The sequence below is a fragment of the Calidris pugnax genome, unplaced genomic scaffold, assembly GCF_001431845.1.
Source record: "Calidris pugnax isolate Ruff unplaced genomic scaffold, ASM143184v1 scaffold13, whole genome shotgun sequence".
Taxonomy (NCBI): Eukaryota; Metazoa; Chordata; class Aves; order Charadriiformes; family Scolopacidae; genus Calidris; species Calidris pugnax.
Window position 1 is genome coordinate 22343672 of NW_015090810.1, and position 15042 is coordinate 22358713.

The 15042-nt window shown below is 36.1% G+C and overlaps 1 protein-coding gene across 3 annotated transcripts in view; it reads right to left on the bottom strand.

Annotated features, from left to right (window-relative positions):
- ROCK1 (Rho-associated, coiled-coil containing protein kinase 1) overlaps window positions 1-15042 on the bottom strand; it is an 84703-nt gene that overhangs the window by 30565 nt on the left and 39096 nt on the right. For all 3 annotated transcript variants that reach the window (XR_001411552.1, XM_014938600.1, XM_014938601.1), the window contains 10 exons: window positions 13203-13347; window positions 12774-12912; window positions 11734-11825; window positions 11355-11514; window positions 8667-8733; window positions 5083-5171; window positions 3485-3533; window positions 2789-2924; window positions 2297-2388; window positions 1941-2187 (listed from right to left, as the gene is read on the bottom strand). Coding sequence is in view for 2 of the 3 variants with exons in the window: in XM_014938600.1 (XP_014794086.1) it covers window positions 1941-2187; window positions 2297-2388; window positions 2789-2924; window positions 3485-3533; window positions 5083-5171; window positions 8667-8733; window positions 11355-11514; window positions 11734-11825; window positions 12774-12912; window positions 13203-13347 (1216 nt within the window). In the remaining variant the exon portion in view is untranslated. The remainder of the gene's footprint in view (window positions 1-1940; window positions 2188-2296; window positions 2389-2788; window positions 2925-3484; window positions 3534-5082; window positions 5172-8666; window positions 8734-11354; window positions 11515-11733; window positions 11826-12773; window positions 12913-13202; window positions 13348-15042) is intronic.

The following is a 15042-nucleotide window of genomic DNA, read 5'->3' on the forward strand; positions in this document are numbered from 1 at the left end:
AACAAGCACCTTTTCTGATGTAAGCTCCAGTAATATATAGATGAGGCACATTACACAGTAAATCAGTCTCAATTGAATCTACGGGTACTAGTACAGTATGTATTCACCTAAGCGTGACTCAAGTGCTCTGCCATGGATAGAGGCACTATCCCCCGTCCCCCACAGCATCTACCACAGGACCCTGTGTGGCACAGGAAGTTTATACTAAGTAGAATCAAAGAATGATTTGGGCTGGTTTAAAAGATCTTTCAAGACCATCTAGTCCAACCCCGCACCCCCACCATGGGCAGGAACACCTTTCACTAGATCAGGTTGCTCAATACCCCATCCAACATGACCTTGAACACCTCCAGGGAGTAGGCAACCACAATTTCTCTGGGCAACCTGTCGCAGGGTCTCACCACCCTCACTGGAATAAATGTGTGTCTTATATCCAATGTAAATCTGCTCTCTTTCAGTGTAAAGCTATTGCCCCTTGTCCTGCAATACAGGCCCTGGTTAGAAGTCTCTGTCTTTCTTACAAGCCTCCTTTAAGTATTGAAAAACCACAATAAGATCTCCCCTGGAGCCTCAGTAATAGCAGTAGTGTGTGAGTGTGTGTGTGTGTGTTCGCACATGCTGTAGTAGCAGAATATATATAAATTGAAGTAGTAGTATGTATTTCTAGACTGAAAAACCTGCATTAGCTCCTTTAAAATACATACATAATATTTTTGATTACTCTATATTACACTTAATACCTTAAGCACAGCATGCAAAAACATACCTATCAATTCAAACACATCTGTTTACAGTACACTCCATTTCACTTAATTTTTAAGTATAAAGAGACATCCTGGCAATATGTAAGAAACTATGAGATTGAAGAAGATAAAGTCTTCCTAAATGTCATGCCTTTCTCATTCATTTTAATGTGCTTTTAAAACCAGCTGTTCGAGTACTTGAATTACATAAAGCTATTTGAGTATGTATCAGTAAAGCACCTTAACCTGACACCCTTCAGAAAAAGATCCATTTCCTGCAGGCTGCTCAGCTGGCTGCAGGAAACCAACTTTGACCAAAATGGTCAAAGACACATTTTGAAGTGCACAGAATACTCTTCTGGTACCATTTGTACCACCTGCTTGCAACTAACAACAGACTGGATCAAACTACACTCAGTCATTTCAGAGGAACTTTACAATCATTCAACTGAAATTGATTTACTATATTTGAAGCACAATAAATGGCAAACTTGATTCTTGATAGATCTTTCCTTTTGCTAGCCAAGTTTACCTTAAAAAAACCAACACCAAAACACCCAGAAGTCCTCAGCAAAAGACTGTACCTCATAGAAAATAATTTTCAATACTGCAGACAGATGGTTTAAAATTACAAGTTAAGAGAAAGGATCCATTAGTATAAGCACAGTCATGAACTAATGTATCTGAATATTTTCTAGTATGAAAAATCAGAAGTACAAATGGTAGAAAGTTCCAAGCATCCAGAAAAAAAGATTCCACACCTGCATTCCTCACTATGTTCTCCATCTTGCTTATAAAGTAATGCAGAAAACAAATGCAATCTAACAACAAAATAGCTTTCTCCACAAATGAAAGTGCAGGTTACGTTAACTTGGCTACAGCACTAAGGCAGTAAGACAGTGTTGTGTCTTCTCTAACACTGTATCAGTTTTTCATATTTTTTTACCACTGGACTCAGACTTTTAGTCAGGGCAGCCCCACAGGCTTACAATCAGTGTTCCCCACTCTTTGATTTTGATATTCTCCCTCCCAGGAGCTCAGACATGATCAGAAAGGAAGATCCAATCTTCAGAAATCATTCTATGAAGTCACACATGGTTTGCAGGTTGGCTTTCCTCCCTTTATGTAACTGTACCTTATTCAATAAAGTAGGTTTATCACAACTTTTTTGGTAAAGTATAAATACAGAACAACTACCTTGTAATTCTCCAATCATTTCAGATCCGTGACTTTTGTCTCTTCGTTCCGACTCCAAAGCTGCTTGCAGTTGGTAATAATCCTTCTCCACCTGCAGTTTTGTGCTTTCTAGAACTCTGCACCTTTCCTGCAGTTCTCTATTCAGGGATTCTACCTGACTTAATGACTTGCTCATTTCTGTGTTACCCTTTCTCAGCCTTGCGGCTGTATCCGATTCTGTCCTCAGCAAATCATTTGCTTCTTCTAGCTGTTAAAATAAAACAGACAAGATTCTCAGACCATTTTTTATACTCAAATGCTCAATACTGTTTCTCAAATCCAAGAAATAACGAAGACACTGAACAGAAGCAACATACTTGTTTTTGTAGTTGCGTTATCTTCTCATTTGAAATTTGTGAATGCTGGCTGATTTTTTTTAAGTCTTCCATCTGATCTTTTAGCGTGGACACTGAGGAGAAATTACACCATTAATACATCACATTAAAAAAATCCTTAGGGTTTTTGTGGTTTGTTTTTTTTTCATAAACATTCAAATAAATTCTTGGCATATTATATGTCTTTTGTTGAATTTTGCTTCTTATGTGCATTTTTAGGTCAAATTCTGTGATTGCAGAACAACAGTCAACAGTGTGGAGAACAGAATTTGAAAATGAGGAAAAAATATTGTGTGTTGTTCTTAAAATTCAAATAAAAATAAAATAAAATAAAAATTTAAAAATAAATTTGTGTCCATTATTTTAAAAGATCTCTTTAAATTTGCATAGCACTTAAGATGCTACGGTAGTAATTTATTCCACGGAACACACCATACAGCTCATCAGTGTCAATGTTTGGACAACGTGGCATACCTTCATTTTCCACATTCCGTCTTTTTTCATTCTCTTGTTCAATTTTTCTTTGGTACTCATTTATCTTATGTTGCAATACCATCTTTTCCTTCTCAATCTGAGACACTGTTGATTCCAAGTTCTTTCTTTGATTCCCCTAGAATTAAAGGCATTGGTATTTTTTATTTATATTTTAAGGAATGATCCCTAAACCAGTACCTCTGCGACTAATGAATCAAGAAAACTGATGCATTGTTTCCAGTGAATGACTTTCTGGCTTCCTTAGAAAGATTTTCATAAAAGATAGCTTTTTTAACTTCTACATAACAAATTTATGAAATTACTAAAAAAGTTATCATTAATGTGACTATATGTAAGTAACTATTAAAATTATCATTAAGAGAAAACAGGACTCAACAGAAAATAATCTGTAGATTAATTTTTAGAGTAACTAATTTTTATAAACTCCAGAGAAATGAGCAAGACTAAGCAAAACATTTAGCAGAGGAAGCAGAATTCAGCGTCCATACAGAAAAAGTTTTTGAAAATGTATACAAATAAAAATATATCTCCCAATGGTACATATTGAAATGTGACGGTTTGGCCTCAAATTTAAACTCAGAATATTTTTTTTAGTCACAGAAGAAATATCTTAAATCATGAAAGTGCTATCCACATTCTTTACCCAACTGAGGGTTCAGTGAGGAAAAAATTTACCTCTTCATCCAGTTCTTTCATTATCTTGTCTAGCTTTATGTTTGAAGATCTAAAAAGAAAAGAAAATAATTTCAGTAATATTTAAGGATACATTATACATAGTGTATTTCTATTGATATGATTTGGGACGCCTACTAAAGCAAACATTTATATTTTGACTAATGCTATTTTGTAATAAACATTTGAAACTGAAGAAAACAATCGATCATAGGAAATAATTTGCAAAATAAATTATTAAGTATTTGTCAACTTTGCTGCAGATTACATACGCAAAATTTTAGGTGTCACATTTTCTCCCTTAATCTGCAAATGTAAAAACAGTGTATGTACACAACAGGTCATGATTAAAATTAGAATACTCTGGTGAACTGCTAAAATTTCCTCTAGTTATGAGCTTGCCAAATATCTAAAATGGTTCATTAATTCAAGAGCAGACAGCTGCCCACTATGGATAAAGTTATCAGAGTAATATTATTTGAAAGCCTTTCTCTTGAAGTTATGTATGAGAACAGAGCACTACAGAGAGTTAGGTTAAGTGCATGGTAAAATCGAAGTCAACTTGCAATAACATTGACACATCCATTGCATTTTTGTAGCTAACTAGCCCTCTTCAAAGAGAAAAGGAAAAAGGACCCAGACCATATTACCTGGCAGGTCCAAAAAGGAGCAGTTACAGCAATATATCCTACCTACTAACTCTGCAGTAAACAGTGCAGCATATCAGAAGACCCACTGTTGTGCTCTGAAAACTTCATCAGTACTGCAGGAAGACAGTTACTGAATATCTCAACTAACGTACGTCCTGCTTCTGGAAAGCAATCAGAACGTGTGAACAGTGAAGCTGTGGTTAAGTAAGTGACAGTGTCACACAGTCTAAATTCCCACCGGGCCATTTTGGCTACCAGTTCCCACATAAATAGCTTGTACAGCTAATACCTCCTGGTTTATTTAGGCCTTCAGGAAAAGACTTCAAAAGGAGAAGCTAAATGAAGGGGAATTTAGTTTGCATGAATCTGAGTAAAAATTTCTGATTATCAGAAAAGATGAATCCCAACTGTTTGTTCGTAAGTGTAGATGCAAGAAAAATGCAAATTCTCACCTAGCTATTTCTTCAACATGGTAGAAACAAGACATTAGAAAGCAAAAAGTTGTTCTTATTTATCAGTTACACGAAAAAAAAAAGAAATGTGGTTTTCCAACAAGTACCATATATTTAGAAACTAGGCAGTTAATTTTAATAATCCAACATATACCATACACTCTTTTGAAAATTTTTACATTATTGTAAAAATCAGCATGATCATTGCATACCTCAGTCCAACAAGACATCTGAATTCAGAGATAGCACGTAAACTCAAACATGCAAGTGTTTAGAAAGAGTATGTGTTACATGGGTGCAAATTAAAACATTTCTTCATTCTATTGTCAAGAAAACCATTCAAATACTGTTTAGAATAACTTAAAACTGTGCCTGGAACTCCCCTGCAGAACTACAGTACCATTCTTGATGTTATTCTGGTGATCCTTAAAGCAGTAATACAGAACTGAAGTGTTAGATGTATTTAAATTATGTAAACAATTAAAGTTCAAAGTCTCACCTGCACTTTTGCTCCATTTCATCTTTCAACTGCATTTCATTATGTAGTTGTTCTTCCAAATCATAGATCATCTTCTGCATATTTTCCAGCTTTAAATATATATTTGTACAGGAAAGAACACGCATTAAATTTAAAAACTTATAAAAGGACTTCAAAATATTCAGTGCTGCTTATGTTGTATCACAGCTTACTCATTTATATCTAAACACTAGATTTTTACCTTATTAAAATGTGATCCCCCCAAAAAACATTCTTAAAAAGTTAATTAAACAGCTTTAATATTATGCAATTTTACCATTTGCACGCACATAAAACTTTAGGGTTCTGAATAGTTCTGTCAAAATTCACTGGGCTAAGCTAAGACAAATCCTCCTTGTTTTAAGTATCTTCAGAATCAGACTAAAGATACTACTGCAAAGACATAAGAAAGCATTTTAATTAGTCTCAAAATTTCTTTTTCTAGCATGAACCACCACATGTATTTTGCAACGCATCTTCAAGCTCTCAACAAGTTCAGGTAGCAGAACCAGGTCTCTGAAGTATTAGCAATGGGAAGAAAATGTTCTTAACATCTATTCAGTCATAGATAATTTTTACAGCTAGTACTGTACTAAGGTTCGAAAATAGTAACAAGCTTAATATGTTAATATGGCACATTACTCTATAGCATGAAGTCTTTCCCAGCAAGAAAAATTCAGAAATTCATTCTTTTCACATAGTCGCAAAATATCTACCTTCTACTGGATCTCTGGGCACAATAATCCTACTCCAACACCAGCAAAATCCTTAATTAACAACAAGATGGTATTAACTGTGGGGAAGCTCAGGTGTTTTCCTTATTTCCTACTTTCAATCTGTTCTTCTTCCCATTGTAGCAGGAAATAAAGCATGGAACATTCAGGTGCTCTCAAAAATCAGAGAATGTTTCTTATTTCCTTTTTCTTCCACATTCTTAAGCTGCTCTGAAGTTTTCAGAGGAACCACACAGATATGGTGACTGGGGACTAACCAGAAAGTGTATATTTTATATATTCACCACACTATTCTATATATTTACCACTACCTCTCACAAAGCCTTGAGACAGCAAGGAAATACTGGAAGAAACAGACTTCTCAGCACCTTCAGAACAGCTCTGGAAAACCAATTACTGGTGTGACATACAACATAACACCATGTGGATGAGAATGGTGTAGTCAAAAACCACAGAGATGGCCTCTACATCTAAACTTTGAGGAAAAAAGAAGGAGGACCAGTACACAACACATTTATATCCTTGGTATGAATCACTGAGAAATAAAGCAAGAAGCAGGACTACTTAAAGGCTAGCTCTCACTTTAATGAAAAGGGACCACAGCTAATGCACAAAAATAAAGGATGAAGAAGTTTCAACATAATTGCTCTTCCATTTCTTGGTTAATTATTTTATAGTCCTTCCAGAAAGGCCACACAGAGGAACTAAAATGGGATGGATGAGGAACAGGTCCAAAAAGACATCTGGCAATTGAGGCACTGGTATGGACCTCTATTGCCTTTTCTTGCTTCTTTCCGCCTCTGGATGTTTTCAGTGCTGCATCCTAAGGGGCCTATCTAAGCTTGCTGAGCATTAGTATGTCTCATTAGTATGAGACAACAGGCTTCCAGAGAAGTTTTGCACAATCTGATATCAATAGACTAAATAATGCCTTACAAAATTCCTGAGTTACAATTAACTCAGTATAAAAGCATTCCTTTATGTTTTAGTTTCTTCTCAGTTTCCATTTTGAGTAGGAGGCGGGGGAGGAAAGGAATATGGAAAAGCCTGCCTACAGCAGAGAAGCCAAGAAAAATCCCTCTGGAACTGACATACCTTTTTTTTTTTAATTAATCATCATGGTTTAGCACGTCTGGTTCTGCACCCTGAACAATGAAGAAAACTAAAGAGCCAGTGCAAAAGAATCTGTCAATCTTGTCTTTCTTAATATCTGGACTGTTTACAGGTGGTTATGGCAGCACTAAACCAAAGGAAATAAACAGATATTCAAAGGGGTAAATTCAGTTAAAGGACACTGAATTCCATTTTTGTCCAACTTCATGGCCTAATTCTATGAAGTTTTACACACTTGCAAAACACTATGAATTTCTTGGAAATTTCTGGCACTTAGGCCCTCCCAGAAGACACTCAGTACCATTCTAAATGCAGATGGACCAGGTAACCTCTTGTGTTATATTTCCAGAACTAATTAATTTGCTAACCATGTGTCAACATTACCGTTTTCATTGCAGCATGTAATGAAAGAAAAACAGCTGAGAAAGAACTGTGGGGTAAAAATACCTTATAGTAAAGACTTAACGTTAATTTAAACCTCTCTGTGTCACTCATATCCTTCCAGAGCTTCACCTTCCTAAACTGTTAAAATCACAAGACATTCAAATACACCTGACAAGACAGACAGGACTCTTGAGGGTTCCTTAACTACATGCAGGTGCGTGTATCCCACTAATTACGCCAAACCCATTCAGTAACTTTCTTCAAAGTCAACCAAAGGCCAGCACACAGCTTTAAGTATCTGCAAATATTTGAAAGTCTGGCTCTGTTTTTAATTTTACCATATCAACAGCCAAACACTTATGAGGTAAACAAAATTTATGGAACATATCAACATACATAAAGGAATCAAGACACTTCAGTGCTTAATAAATTCAGCCCAATGAAGCATGTAATCACAAATCTTCTCTGGGTAACATCATTAAAACCTTTAGATTGCAATCAATGCATGGATATCTGCTTCTCTTCTACTTTAAACAGAAAACAGACAAAGTACTAACAAAGTAAATAATAGTCAATGTCACGATTTCTTTTAGAATTAATTATCAATGTTTTTGTAAGTGTTTTCTACTGGAAAGGATGCAATTTGTAAAAATATCAAACTGTTCTGAGGTAATAACTTGATTTACACGAGAACTTACACAGAATGCAAGCAGGCCTTTTTCCCAACACCTCAGCATACCTTCCTGGAAAGCACACTGCCAAGAAGCTTGGGAAACAGTGACTGAAAGAGCTCCTGACCATTTCTAGCTGGATGAACTAATCTTAAATGCAGATCCTCAGTGCCCAAATTCTCAATAGCTTGTGTGGTACCCTTGGAGCAGAATACCCAAGCTTGGTACATTATCTCCTACCTCCTACATGGCTCACAGGAGGTCCAGTTCCAGTGCTTAACTGGTGGGTTGCTGGAAAGCCCAAGCTTCCCAGCACACTTGCATGCAGACTCCATGATTGCCACAAAGCCAGCATACACGTGAGACTGATATGGCACTTCCATATTTCTAAAGATAAAAACTGCATCCAGTTCCACAAAAAGAGTACGCAGTTTCAGCTATTTTATCCCAATTCAGAAATGCCTATGTCATATGAAGAACTGAAATTCTGCTTTTCCAATAATTTTAATAGGCAGGCCATACAAAACAGTTAAAATTTCTGTATTGATTTCCCATATTCCAAGCACTAAAATAATTTAAGACATTTAGAACTCAAACAGTTTTCCCATTTTAGCAATAGATTCTGTACGAGGACCCAACAAAGCTGAAAATCAGTGAGACATACCACACTTTTATCCATACTAGAGCCTGTTCTGTTATCATTGGAGTTTTCTGCAGAGACGGCTAAATACCTGTAACAACATTTAAAATGTTTTAATTCAAGAGTTGTTTAAAAGCAAGGTTATAAAAAAAACAGAATACAATCATCCTAAAACATAACCCCTAGATTTTTTTCTCCAAAATACGGATACCCAAATAGTAACATAATCAGAGTTTTTCATTTCTGTATTTATTATACTTTAAGATTTAAGCACAGTTAATTCAAAATCTCACATAATTTATTGTAAAGGGTAAAGTAGAAAGCCGCAGTGGAAGACCTACAGAAAAAAAAAGGATTTCTGCCAAATACTAATACAACCACTTTTCTTTTTTTAATAACCATTAAAAAAATCCTTGCTTTCCATGGTTACAACACTCTCATTGGCTTCCATCCCATAAATATTTACTCAGGCACTTATGCAGCAAGTAACAGCAATGAGGCGACTTTGCAGAGATTGTGTAACTTCCAACAAAGTTACTAAGGGTTCCTTCACACAAAAAGCTTGCCCTGAAGCCAGTGGTCTTGTTTTATGTAAGTGTTTTCTAAAAATACCACAAATTTTTATTTGTCATGTTTCTGAAAAGTCAGGTAAATAAATACAAATTACTATCTTCAAATTCCTTTGGTATTTGATGTGATATTCTTGGCCTGGTAACTGGTCTAGAGAGACATAAAACGTCTTTAACTGCATCAGATTATGGGAGGAAAAACTTTCCAACACATGAACTAAAGGAGATGGACACATTCTCTTTTATGTTTCACGTTAATATTTTCACATCTACAAAAACCTTTCCAAAAGATGAAGGAGGGTAAAAATCAAAGACATGTCCAAAGCCTTGGTCAAATTAAACATCAAGACTGCTTCTAGACAAAGAGGAAACTAAACAGTTTCCTACAGAAAGGGGCTCGCTGTCTTGAGTACAAGAAGCAAAGCCACCATATTTTGTACACTGCGGCTGCTGAACAGCAAGAATGTGATATTTAATCATCCACAGCACCAGCTCCATCAGGATCCAGAAGAGAACACACAGGCCAGATAGGGCTGTGAAGTGTTCTTAGCTAATATTCCAGAATCTGTGTTATAAGTGAAGTTCAACAATAAACAGGCATATTTCCTATTTACAATCAATGAGATTGCATCTGAAGAAAGTACTCTATACTAAGATTGTGCTACTTCCTTTAAAGACAGAAGTCACATCATTTTCCTAGATATCCATTTCTTTAAGCTCTCAGTATACATGAGTTAGATGAAACTGAAGGAGGGAGAGAGAGAAATGTGCAACTTTTTACTAAACATGCATTTTTTTTAATGTTTGAACTATTTTCAATTTAAAAAAGGAATAAAATCTAGGGTTACAGGTTTAGTAAGTATGAATGGTCACTTCAGACCTTTCAAGACTATCACACCAACAAAATATTATGGGACAAAATTCAATTATAGGACAGCATTTTAGTTCTAGTAAGCCTACAAAGTTATGATAGTATTTCATAGCAGAGTTCTTCAACGACACCAAAACACAGCCATTTAGTTCTCTAAATTCCTGATACTGTCCCCCAAGAAGGAAGAGGGGGAGAGAAGGAATTATGTTATCAACAAGCTTCTGTATGCTACTTCACCTTCTTGATAATATATTCCAAAATATTGCTGCAAGAATTTCAGTGTTTTTCAAATTATAGTCCAAGATCAGAACAGTAGGTGAAATTCCTGACCTGCTGAACTTGCACAAACCGTATGCAAAGCTTCTAAGTCCTTCTATGCCTTTCTATGCAGAAAGCAATATCAAATCCAGCTCTTTGCAGAGATGGAAAGAATTTCACCACAGGCTTGGAAAAGTGTTTCCTCTTCTATCCAAGGACGAAAAACAGATTTATTTCCTTTAAGATTTTCCTATCCAGAAATGTCATTAAAACTAATAGTCTCTACCTGACATGGGCCACTAGAAGTTTTAACCTATTTTAAGCATGACTGACACCCACCACAATTAAAAGCAGCTTTCAATGCACGTAAAAGTTATCAAGATTTTTGAATGTAGATACAGCTAACCATAGTGCCTACAACAATAACGACTGATAAAAGTATTTATTAATGTAATTTTAACTGATGTACTTTAAAGTCTTCTAAGCAACAGTGATAATTATCTCACTCTGCAGTGCATGAGTACTTGGGGAAAAAAAAATTATAAAGCAGGTAATAGGCAAGTACAATATATTTTACTTCTAGTAAGCCAAGGTTTAATTTATCATATGCTAAACACTGATGTAAAGTATGGAATTTTCATACACAGTTCAGGAACAGTAATTTGCAGCAAAACAAAGTGACATTCATATCCCCAATTCAGGACTCTACATATATAATTTCAGTGCTCTGCAGGCACCTGTGCTTAGTGGATTTTTCTTACTTAGCTTCTGCAGCACCACTATACAGTATTCTTAATGCAGAACAAGACATTTACAAATTCAGTGTGATATTTTAAGGTACTAATGACTAGCAGTACTGGTTATCATTTCCAAAGTGTCAAAAGAATTTAATTTATTAGGATTCTGAACCATTAACAACAATCAGAAAAGACTTGTATCAAAATACTGATTGCTAGACGTCTGAAACAGCGTCGACAAAAGAACAGACCATTAGCTTGCTTTCTGCATACGTACCGACGGTTGCTGTAGTATGTAAATCCTACAAAAGGAAGCTGGTTGCCCACAAATGCTTTTGGTATGGGAAATGTTTCTTCTTCTCCTTTGTCTTCTTCTAGATCATCAAAATTGCTAGTGTCAATGTCACTACTTAAGTCAGGCACAACAGGTGCCACAGCTAGGAAAAAAGCAGAAGAGTACAATAATGATCAGTGCATTACTCAAGTGACAATCAAGAATTTTTGGGGGGAATGTCTCTTTGCTGTCTAAGAAACCTCTTTCCTTGGAAGAGAATAAATGAAACTAAAATCCATGAAGAAACAACATGGCAGTTCTTTTGCTAACTTAAAATGTAAATAAGATAGGTCACTGCCTCTAAGAAAAACATTGTACTTACTGTCTCTGAGAGTCTCCCAAGCCCATTGATCATTTTTGAAGAAAAGGTGCCGTTTAATTTCTTCTACACCATTTCGTCCTAGCCTCACTTCCCTGTTAGAGAGTGGTTTGGTTAAGCATGGAAGATTACATAAATTATTCCGAAGCAAAGACTCATTCTAAGGCATAATCTAACAACAAAGCCAAAAAAATTACCTCTCAAATTATGGTACAAAATAGATATATCTCAAAGTTTTCATATGAAGATATCTACAGCAGCACAGTAGCTATATTTAGGAACACAGTCTGGTTTTAAGTCTGTTCCCTAAGAAGTCCTGCTGCTACTGTTTCCACCATCACAAACGAGCTGGACAGCTGCCAAGCAGCAGTGAGGTGCCACCTTTTCTAGGAGTTGATGCTGTTGTTTGAATCCCATGCAGCCTGGCAAATGCAACAGCCCCCCTCCGTCACAGCACCAGTTCTCAAGAAAGGTTATGCTTCTATTAATAAGCAGTGTGGGTACAACAGGAATGTACTCACAAAGTGAAGCAGACCTAACACCCACATTTAAGATGAGCTTCCTCTGGGTTGACTCTAGCCTGATCCTGAATGCCCACTAAGACCTGGGCACTCCTGAAATGCACCTTTGGCTTTAGCTTCATCCAAAAGGAACCCGTTTTGCATGTCCCTCAACACCGTGCAACACAGACCATGGTAACAGTAGCTGTTACTATGGAGTAACTCTTCATATTCAAACCAAATTTATAATGTATCCTATGTACCCACAGTATTCCCCCAGTATACACGTCACCCAGTATACGTGTACCACTTCCCTTCCCCCAGTAGACATGACATTACCATAAAGAGCAGCAGCAACCCTTGGTGACTCCTCTCCCAAATACTCATTTCTGGTGAGTGGTTTAGAAACCCACACGAAGCAAATATATATATATATATATCTATATATATATATATATATATATATCTGTGTGTTCTTTCAGCATGAGAAGATATTCTCCTAACAAAGGCTTACTTTCATTTTGAGTAGAGTTTAAATCTTACCTATCAGTTAAAAAGGCACAAATAAGGTTTTTTGCCTCTTTAGAAATCTCATTGTCATCAGGGAAAGTAAGGGAGTTCTTATGGTTCATAATCTTACTGTATGTTCCAACCAAAGAATCTGCATAAAAAGGTGTATCACCTGAAAAACAGCGATGGAAAAATTAGAAAGCAGATCAAAAGTAATGTAGATTTAATGTGTAATATTCAAACTACATATGCAACAATGTAAGCAACTAAGTGAACAAGAGGCAAGGACAAATGCTTGAGAACTGGGCCAGAATATTTCTAAAGCATATTCTGTAAATACCACGATTAGTAAACCACCGCTTATGTTGGAAGAATAATAAATTAAACAGTTAAAAGCAACAGTGATTTTAACAAAGAGTCTAGTTAAGTAGTGCAGTCAATTCTGATTATCCTCCTACTCACCTACAAGCATCTCATACAAAAAGACTCCAACTGACCACCAGTCGCATTCTCGCCCATAGTAACCATCACCACCCTGGGACTTCAATACTTCAGGAGAGATATAGTCTGGTGTTCCCACAGCTGTATCACATCGTACCATACCTTCCTACAAAGAGGAGGAAAACAGCCAGGCCCAAATATAAGATCCAAAATTGCAAACCATTTCTAAGAGTTTATGCAGCCTAAGCAACATTGACAGATCAACACCAACTGTCATCAACAGGAGTTCATTCATTTCTGAATGGGTATTTTAACATTTTTAAATTCTAAGCTACTTAATCCAGAACAAACCAGATTTATCAAACACAATGTAAGTAACTTTAAAAACCTCAGTTAACATCCAAGAAATAATCAGAATTGCATCTAGGCCCTGTAAGCACTGCATAGCCTCTAGCACTTATGCTAGTATAAATGCATCATATACCGACAGGATGTACCGCAAACAGGGATAGCTCCTCTGGTAACATAAATGGGTCAGTGTCAGGGATTTTACTAACAGAATCAGCTACAGTGCAATTTTTTTCACCTCTGACCAATATACTTAATGCCATGAAGACTAAAGGTAGGCAGAGGTAAAGGTAAACAAAGGACAAGATAAACAGACTACAAAACAGGTAACAGGTGAGAAGTATGTCTGACACTCCTCACGCCCCTGAGAAAGGGCTGGTGGGACACAGATCAGTCACACAGGAGCTGGCATCTAGAATAGTGCAGCTGCAACCACGTGCCCCTTTCCAGTGCCATTCAGGCACTTCTGGAATAATCCCATGCCATTCCTAGAAATGGATCAGTAGAAAAACTCACATACAATAATATAACTAAGTAAATATAACAAATACAAATCCAGTGTTGCGTATGCAGCAAATATAGAATGCACCTAAACTAAGCTCCTATGCTCAGCAGTTTCTCTCCCACAGAGTAACATTTCTCATTCAAAAGACTAGAGCAACCCAATACTAGGGTCAAGACTACTCAGCCAGCACTGTTTAGAACAGCACAAAACAAAGTGTTGTAGACCCAAGTTTAATTCTGTAATGCTAATGTACAGCAAAGTTTCATAATATTTTTTTCTTTGTTTGGCACTTACAGCTAGGATAGCCTTTTTCTACATTTCAAAAATCCCTCATTGTTAAGAACACAATCAGTCATAGAAAAATGTGGTTTAAGTAAAAACAAAGCCAAATTTTGTGTCAGCTACTCCACCGAAGTGGACTGTTTGTGACTTGAGGCCAATTCCTTGAATTTGTACATATGACCTGTACTTGGTTTTCATTGGTGCCTTTTATTTATGGCAAAGTAGCTAAATACAGTGATTTATTCAAAGTTCCTGGAATATATTGAGAACACAACATACATATTACACAGACTCTATTAAGCACCATGTATTTCAGATTGTTTTCCACATATATATACATCCAAGCTAACACAAACCAATCAGAGTTTCATGAAGGGAACAACAGTGCTTCACAGTACACAAAATACTGTTGCAAAATATATTTTTTAAAAAATAAATAATTCTATTACATTCTTTAACCTGTTTCCTTCAGGTTTGCCCTTTTGCTACATCCACATATGTCTAATAAGTACAACTGGGATTCAGCAATTTGTACATCAGTTTTGAGTCTTTCATTACTGACACACTATGTGAAAATAATTTCACTTCTATGCATTAACTTTTGATAACCAAAGACTTAAAGAAATAATCCAGAGGAAATAGACACAATCAAAGACTTGACTTCAGGAAGTTTCTCTACCAAATAGTGTAGAAGCTGATACAGTCCCTATTTCAAGAACCATTTCT